At 40.1% G+C, this 9,193-nt stretch overlaps 1 protein-coding gene across 8 annotated transcripts in view; it reads left to right on the forward strand.

Annotated features, from left to right (window-relative positions):
- The window catches only part of CLCN3 (chloride voltage-gated channel 3), a 136,423-nt gene that overhangs the window by 93,727 nt on the left and 33,503 nt on the right, over nt 1-9,193 (forward strand). For all 8 annotated transcript variants that reach the window (XM_034770734.1, XM_034770733.1, XM_034770738.1 and 5 more), the window contains 4 exons: nt 2,152-2,309; nt 5,896-5,995; nt 7,015-7,202; nt 8,436-8,558. In XM_034770734.1, the coding sequence (XP_034626625.1) occupies nt 2,152-2,309; nt 5,896-5,995; nt 7,015-7,202; nt 8,436-8,558 (569 nt within the window). The remainder of the gene's footprint in view (nt 1-2,151; nt 2,310-5,895; nt 5,996-7,014; nt 7,203-8,435; nt 8,559-9,193) is intronic.

The following is a 9,193-nucleotide window of genomic DNA, read 5'->3' on the forward strand; positions in this document are numbered from 1 at the left end:
AGTATCAGAGGGGTAGCCGTGTTAGTCTGAATCTGTAAAAAGCAACAGAGGGTCCTGTGGCACCTTTGAGACTAACAGAAGTACTGGGAGCATAAGCTTTCGTGGGTAAGAACCTCACTTCTTCAGATGCAAGAAGTGAGGTTCTTACCCACGAAAGCTTATGCTCCCAGTACTTCTGTTAGTCTCAAAGGTGCCACAGGACCCTCTGTTGCTTTTTACAGATTCAGACTAACACGGCTACCCCTCTGATACTAAGAAAGAATATGGCAAGCAAGGAAGGAGTGTTGCAATGCTTGTGGTGTGGCGATTGGGAGTGGCAAGTATGTTATAAAAATACTTTCTTCTGCTTAAAATAATATTTACTTAAATGTGTGCAAATCTTTTTCCCCCGGCTCAGACTTGTAAATCAATTGAAACAGAATGCATTGGTGCCTTCTGTGGGATTTCATGTCATGGAATGTGGGGGCAGGAACCTGCCATGTCCCCCCCCCCCCCCCCCCCCAAAAAAAAAACCCCACTGGACAGCAGTTCCCTTGAAGCCTTCACATCCTGGCATTCATGGGCAGGAGCCCACAAGTTTCCTTCACTGAGGGCTTATCCCATAAGTTAAAACTTATTAGCGCTGACTTTTTTTTTTTTAAAATAACCTATTTCCATAATCTAGAAATGGTCCACGGATGCTTTCCAAACCTCATGATGGCAATTTTTAACTGTACTGAGCTGTGAAAGGACAACAGAGGATGATGATTGATAAAGCTTGGTAATGGACAGGAGGTTATTGAGGGGTTTGTATTGTTGGGGTTCTCAAATTGTATTGGCGCCATTGGTGGGAACCAGGTGCCTATCTTTGCCTCCTATACCAGGCCTCAGTGTTCATCAACAGAAAGGGGTATTTCTCCATGGTGCTGCAAGGCCTGGCTGGTCACCATGGCAGGTTCATTAATATTAATGTGGGATGGTTTGGAAAAGACTGTGGTACCAGTATCTTTAGACACTCAAGCCTGTTTTCTGCAATGAGAATAGAACTTTTGCTCCCAGGACCACTGTGGACATTAATTGTGTTGTGATTTCTATTGTCATTCTGGAGACTTGTCTTATCCTCTGCTTCCCTGACCTATGAAGCCTTTTACTGACACTTGGTTAGGAGAAAGGGCCTATTTAACTAGCTGCAGAATGACAGTGGTGTGTACATTTGGAAGACTGCAGGGAAGGTGGGGGTACCTCATGACTGGAGGCTGCTGAGGAATAGCTGCCTCATGTGATAGGTGCTTGCAGCATTTTGCACATTTATGAGAGAAAGGGAAAGAGCCTCATAGGTGAGTGGGAGGCAAAGGTTGTGAGACTTTCTGAACAGCCAAATTGACTGCCTCTGCTAAAGGTTAAAATTAGTCAGGGACACAAGCTCAAGGATGCATTGTGTTTCTACTTTAAGGCTAGGTTGATTTTTATTGTCCCTTTAATTATGCTTTGTGCAGGGATTTTATTACATTTTTCAACTGAGTTATAAATAATAAAGACTTTTACTGATCTCCGCACAGGTCAAATTTAATGGAATTGTGGCAAGACACGCAAGTGCTGGGTGCACACATGTTTGTGCTGATGATGTCACAAACATGTAGGTGGGGTAGAAACCATTCTCCATGTCTTGGGATGTGGCATGGCAAGCAATACAATTGTAGGAATTTCCACTATTCTCTTTTGTCTTGGATCTGCTGTGAGGAAAGGTCAGTTCCTTGTAGTTGGGGAAGGGATAAAGTACTTCCAGCATATACAGTGTTTTCAAGGGGCTGCAGGACAGTGAGGCCTGATTTGGAGCTAGAGCCTTGGGTGCTGTTGCAGTACAAATACATTAGAATGATAAACTAGCTGAATGCTTGCTGGAGTTATTGATTATTTTCTGTTTCCTTAGTCTTTTACAGTAACATATTCGAACAAGCTACTAATTTGAAAAAATGTCTAGAAAGATAGTGGTGATTTGGGGAGGGAGAAATACCCCCACCCCAAATCAAAAACTTTAATATGTAGAAATTTCCCAAATGGAGATTGTATATACACAAATTTTTGATAATTAAAGCACTTACAGGGAAAGGTTTACACAGACAATTATTCTATTGCAGACTGTAATAATTTCTTATCCTTTCTCTGCCACAGGAACTCATTATACAATGACAAATGGAGGAAGCATTAATAGTTCAACACACTTACTGGACCTCTTGGATGAACCCATTCCTGGAGTTGGAACATACGATGACTTCCACACCATTGACTGGGTGCGAGAGAAGTGCAAAGACAGAGAAAGGCACAGACGGGTACTTGAGATCAATAACACTCATTGGAATTTACTTAATGTTGTGTATTGGGATTAAGGCCTGATCCAGCAACACATAACCATGTGCATAACTTTAAACGTGAATAGTTCCATTGGCTTCAGTCACATGCTTGAAACTCACCCATGTGCTTACGTGTGTTGCTGGATTGGAGTCTCAGTCAATGAAATCTCATATTTCTGTGATAGCATTATATCTTCGGAAGGCAGACAGTAATTTAAGGCAGTGAAAACAGAGGCCATCTCCACAACAACCCCCTTCAGCCTCCAAACATGGATGCATTTGTACCAGTATATACACTTTTATACTAGTATAGCTCCTTCCCATACACTAAGGGAAATAAACTATACTTGTATAAGGCCTGGTCTACACTATGGGGTTAGGTCGAATTTAGTCGCGTTAGGTCGATTTAAAGATGAATGCGTACACACAACCAACTCCGCTCCATCGACCTAAAGGCCTCTTAAAATCAACTTCTGTACTCCTCCCCGACAAGGGGAGTAGCACTAAAATCAAATTTGCTGGGTCGAATTTGGGGTAGTGCGGATGCAAATCGATGGTATTGGCCTCCGGGAGCTATCCCAGAGTGCTCCATTGTGACCACTCTGGACAGCACTTTGAACTCTGATCCACTAGCCAGGTACACAGGAAAAGCCCCGGGAACCTTTGAATTTCATTTCCTGTTTGGTCAGCGTGGCGAACTCAGCAGCATAGGTAACCATGCAGTCCCCCCAGAATTGTAGAGCGTAGAATGTTTCTACGATCCCCTTATCTCCGTCCCTGAGGTTACCGCAGATTAGAAGGCGAAAATAACGCACTCGCAATGACCTGTTTTCCAAGCTCATGCAGTCCTCCCGCATTGATAGGGCACAGCTCAATGCATGGAGGCATTCAGTGGCAGAGGCCAGGAAAGAATTAAGTGAGCACACAGAGCGGAGGGAGGCAGGACGCGATGCTGAGGCTAATGGGGGAGCAAACGGACATGATGAAGCATCTGTTGGAGCTGCAGGAGCCAACAAGAGTACGGACCCCCGCTGCATCCACTGTATAATTGCCTACCCTCCTCCTTGTGTTCCATAGCCGCCTCACCCAGATGCTCAAGAACGTGGGTGGGGGGAGGCTCCAGGCACCCAGCCACTCCACTGGAGAGGATGACCCAAGCAACAGAAGGCTGTCATTCAAACAGTTTGATTTTTAGTGTGGCTACAATAAGCAATGTGGCCTTGTCCTTCCCTCCTCCCCCACCCCACCCGGGCTATCTTGTCCGTTATCTCTCTTTTTTTTTTTTTTAATTAATAAAGAAAGAATGCATGTTTCAAAACAATCGTTACTTTATTTCGAAGTGAGGAGGGTGGTTGGCTTACAGGAAATTAAAATCAACAAAGGGGGTGGGTTTGCATCAAGGAGAAACACACACAACTGTCACACCGAAGCCTGGCCAGTCATGAAACTGGTTTTTAAAGCCTCTCTGATGCGCAGCGCGCCTTGCTATGCTCTTCTAATTGCCCTGGTGTCTGGCACGAAACGATTGTCTGCCGCTGCTTTCACGGAGGGAGGGGCGACTGATGACATGTACCCAAAACCATCCGCGACAATGTTTTTGCCCCATCAAGCATTGGGAGCTTAACCCAGAATTCCAATGGGCAGCGGAGACTGTGGGATAGTTACCCACAGTGCACCTCTCTGTAAGTTGATGCTAGACACGGTAGTGAGGACGCACACTGCTGACTTAATGCGCTTAATGTGGACATACGTAATCAACTGTATAAAATCGACTTCTATAAAATCAACCTAATTTTGTAGTGTAAACATACCCTAAGGCACTGGTATAACTACATGCACACTAGGAGTTGTACTGGTATACTTATTTCGATTAAAAAAAATCACACACTTAACCAAAATAGTTATCAATATAAAAATTGCGTAGACTAGGCCTTAGTTTAAATGGAAAGTGTCTCTGCCACTTCCCTCTTCCAAATCTGCCCCATCCCACAAACCTATCTTTTCTCTTTTCGTACTGGGCTCTTCTGAAAATCTTAATTCTTCAGGCGCCTCATCAGAAAAGCACATAAGCACTTACTTAAACCCTGAGACTTAAGTTTTTTGCTTACAGATGCTTTCATGAATTGGGATCGCAGTGCCCATTACTCAGTGACATATTAGATACTGCCATTAATCTGAGGTATCATTTTATTCTAAATAAGGCAAAACTGTATCCTCTAAAATAAAGTAAGCTGTTTTAAAGATCATTGCTGTGCTTTTGGGAGACCCCCATTAATGTACCTGTAAAAGGAAGCATTTTGAAGATGTGAAATCTTTTTTTTTTTTTTTTAAACTGATCTAAAGAAATTAAAGGTTTCTTAGTTCAAAAACTAAGGGTAACTAAATCTTAAACATCAGTCTGCTAAACTGCCTGCTTTCAGGAGTCAGGAAGAAATTCCTTCTGTGTTCAACACTGAACGGTCGTCTAGTCCTTTCTCTGAAGCACTACGTATTTGTTGGCTTTGGAAACAAGATAGACTGTGTAGACTGATTTGATCTGTTTCTGCAAATCCTACATTGCTTTTAAAAAAAAAAAAACAACCAAACCATAACTGTAGTATCTAGTGCCCCCTCAGATAAACAGGTGTGTTTGCAATGGATCTGAGAACATGTGTGCAATCTAATTGTGTGAATTGCATGGGGGTTATCTGTTTCTGTGGATAGTTAACACAACGTCATCTTTTTACTGAAGATGTACTGGCTAGTACGTGCCATTCGATGGAGTACCAGACCTGCTCAACTGCAAAATGATCTCACAGTAGTAGTTGGTCTAGAGCAGGGGTCAGCAACCTTTTAGAAGCGGTGTGCCGAGTCTTTATTTATTCACTCTAATTTAAGGTTTCGCGTGCCAGTAATACATTTTAACATTTTTGGAAGGTCTCTTTCTATAAGTCTATAATATATAACTAAACTATTGTTGTATGTAAAGTAAATAAGGTTTTTTAAATGTTTAAGAAGCTTCATTTAAAATTAAATTAAAATGCAGAGCCCCATTGGTGGCCAGGACCCGGGCAGTGTGAGTGCCACTGAAAATCCGCTCACGTGCCACCTTTGGCACGCGTGCCATAGGTTTCCTATCCCTGGTCTAGAGGATTGAAACTAATATTGCTGATAACTAAAAGTTGTTTCTTTAGGTTCAGTGGTAGGGACTTGAGAAGCCAGAGCAGAGGGTACTGAGTTTATAGTCACTGAACAACTGTGGAATTTATATAGCTACCATAAATTGTGTAAGCGTTTGTACCACAGTGTTTAGAAGGGGGGGTAAAAGACTAGTTTATAGGACACTTTGAATGTCTATTATGAGGGTGCCAAAATGTATGCTGTTTCTTTCATTTTAAAGGAATCTTGTTAATTTGAAATCTATGTTTAAAACTATAGTCAAAATAATTTTAGGGCTTTTATATTTTTGGGCTTTTACAATTATATTTTCTGTTTATAACACATTTTTCTCACTCCTTTTGCAATGTGAAAATTCCACAAGAACAGGGGAAGAAAATGATACAGACATGATGATTTCTATTTGCAGATTAACAGCAAGAAAAAAGAATCAGCCTGGGAGATGACAAAAAGTTTGTATGATGCATGGTCAGGATGGCTAGTAGTCACACTAACTGGTTTGGCATCAGGTAAAGACAATAGAATACAATTTCATAACTTTTCCAATCTTTTTGATCATTCCTGAGTTTCCATAGTACATGTGTCCCTGTACTAACAATTACCATTATATTGTTCTGATATCTGTCCAAAACCCCATTATTGTAAATGCATAAATGAGGAGAAAATTATTTTCATATAACAGTAGAACAGGATCAGGCTAATAGTGTAATCTCATTTTAGGGGAGCAAGGTTAAAAATCAATTGAGTAATATAATTCTTGTGAAAAGTTCCAGAATGATAGGCTTTCAGAGATTTAGAGACTTTTTTAGTCCACACAACAGGAAATTCTGGGCCCAGTGAAGTCAGTGAGGGTTTTGTCATTTATTTCAGTGGGTTCAGGATTTCATCCAGGGTGAAACTTCCCTCACAGTGAACTATGTACCTCAGTCCTGGCCTGGAAGAGCCTTACTTTTTTGGGGTGATATGGTAGTTCATTATTCCTGTCCATTCAGTTCTAGCTCCCTTCCTTGAGATTCCCAACCAAGTGTCAGTATTCACAATGGGTTCACCTACACAGCAAAAAAATAAAAAAAAGTCCTGTGGCAGTGAGCCTCATAGCTGAGTCAAGTGATGTGGATATTTGTGGTTGCTGTTATGATTCAGTTGAGATACAAAATGGTTCAGTTCACAAGATAAAAAATTTGTTCAGAAAAATACATCAGTCCCATCTGTCTCTTTACATCCTTAATGTTTTGGACTGTTGAAAAACTGTGCCTTAAATCATCGGAAATTATTTGTTTAATTTGAGTATTTGTAATTTATCTGATACTGGATTCTAGAGCAAAAGTTAGCTTATCCTCATTGCAAACTGGATCTCTACACAAACTCCGTTAACAACTGTATTTGACAGCAAATTGTCTGTATTTCTATTTTCCCTCATTTCTGTTACTTTGTTTGCCTGTTCTTTTAGGGTATGTCAATGGAGGTCACTGTTTTTCTTGAATTTTTAAAATTTCTAGAAGCTAATACATAACTGTTTGTTCAACAGGGGCATTGGCAGGGTTGATAGACATTGCTGCTGATTGGATGACTGACTTAAAGGAAGGCATTTGCCTTAGTGCTTTGTGGTTTAACCATGAACAGTGTTGTTGGGGATCAAATGAGACAACATTTGAAGAGAGAGACAAATGTCCACAGTGGAAAACATGGGCAGAACTAATAATTGGTCAAGCAGAAGTAAGTACAACCATTTAGTGAAGGCATTGTTTAGTTGTTTTGGTGAGTATTAAGAGACAGGGAGGAAAGGTGGGTGGTCTTAAGGTAAGGCACTAAACTGAGAATCTGGAGATCTGGGTTCTTTTATTGGTTCTGTCACAATCTTTCTGTGTAAACTGGGGCAAATCATTTAGGGCAGATCTACACTGAACTTTTGCTGACATCAGTGTGTTGGGTAAAGTTGTGATTTATTTATTTATTTATTTATTGCAGCATAGTGCTGACAGAAGTCCCAGTGTAGTTATACTGGCATAAAAGTGCTTTTGCCAGTACAGAGTATTTCACTCACCAAACCAGAATAAGTTATATTGGCAAAATCACTTTTATATCAGTATAGCTGTATCTGCACTAGGTGATTTTTGCTGATCTAGCTTTACCAGCAAAATCTCTTTAGTCTAAACATGGCCAAATGCAAGCTGCTCTATGCAAGTATTCTTCAGTGGGGCTGCACATGAGCGTAGGGGGTCTTCCTGTGCAGAGCAGCTTACAGGATCAAGGTCTCAACCTCCTTCTGCCTCATTTTCCTTATCAGTAAAATTGGGATAATACTTAATCAACTGACATGGGAGTTATGATGCTTAATTAATACGGATACTATAAGCACATTAGAAATCTCTCTTAATAAAGAAATAAAAGGCTCATCTTCTAAATGAGAGCATGAGAATTTGTATTTCTGATTGTGTTTATATATATATATATAGAAAAAGCTAAATTTTTAGCAGTATTTTCTTTTTATTAAAAATAAACAAAAATAAGACTTGTATTATATTAATAAAGTTAAAATTGAGTTGGTTTTGTTAATCTTTTCTAGCAGCATACCTCTTACAAAAATAGATTTTTATATACTGTATTCATTAGATTTTAGCATTTGAGTTGCAAAAACCTCCTGTGTTGTGGCTTCTAGATTTAATTGTTGCACTCATAGTTTGATTTTGATACAGACTGTTATAACAGCCAAAACTTGTATAGCTCAGGCTTTAGTACAGTTTACTTAATGTAATGACTTCTGGGAATTTCAAACAAAACTAATATTTGCTTGCCATAGTAACATTTTGCTTTTGTTAGTGTGGGAATATATATGTAAGAGTTTTTGCAGCAAGAGTATTTCCAGATTACTTTTGTTTAGAAATGTCTAATAAATTTAGTTTATATGTTAATAAAATTATATTGTGCTTTTTATTTGTTTATTTTTAGGGTCCAGGTTCATACATTATGAACTACATCATGTACATTTTCTGGGCCTTGAGCTTTGCCTTCCTAGCAGTTTCTCTGGTGAAAGTGTTTGCTCCCTATGCCTGTGGCTCTGGAATTCCAGAGGTAGGGTCTGAAGACTTTGTATCATAATGGAAGTTTAAGGCTAATATAAAAAGTCTTGTTGCCTTATCATTCTGGGCAAAGGGGAAGCCAAGAATGAATACTGTATCTATGATGCATTATGCTAATATAAGAATTAAAATTGAAATAATATTGACATTATTAAGTACTACTGAAATAGATATTAAAGGTTTCAGAATATTGCTTGAATTCTCAGGTTTTGCCATCAGTTTCTGGTTGGCCTAGTTTTACAGGAAACCTTTGGTTTCTTTTGAAAACCTCCGAAGAGTGATTGTTTTTTTTTTTATTGTTTTTTTTATTTTCCATTTGTCAGTTTAGCAATGATAGAACAATAATTAATTGTCAGAGTATGACGTCCTTTGATGCAGTAGTTCATCTTTTGTTGCATGGCCATAATCTTCTTTAGTAGGGTTACCTTACGTCCTCCTTTTCCCGGACATGTCCGGCTTTTCGGCACTCAAACCCCCGTCCGGGGGGAATTGCCAAAAAGCCGAACATGTCCGGGGAAAATGGCGGCTCTGCTCCTCCCCTGACTCTTCGGCTCTGTTTAAGAGCCGAGCTGCCCGAGCGCTGTGGGCTTCAGGCAGCCCCCTTGCCTCCGGACCCCAGCCGCCGGC

Source organism: Trachemys scripta, chromosome 5 (assembly GCF_013100865.1).
Source record: "Trachemys scripta elegans isolate TJP31775 chromosome 5, CAS_Tse_1.0, whole genome shotgun sequence".
Classification (NCBI taxonomy): Eukaryota; Metazoa; Chordata; order Testudines; family Emydidae; genus Trachemys; species Trachemys scripta.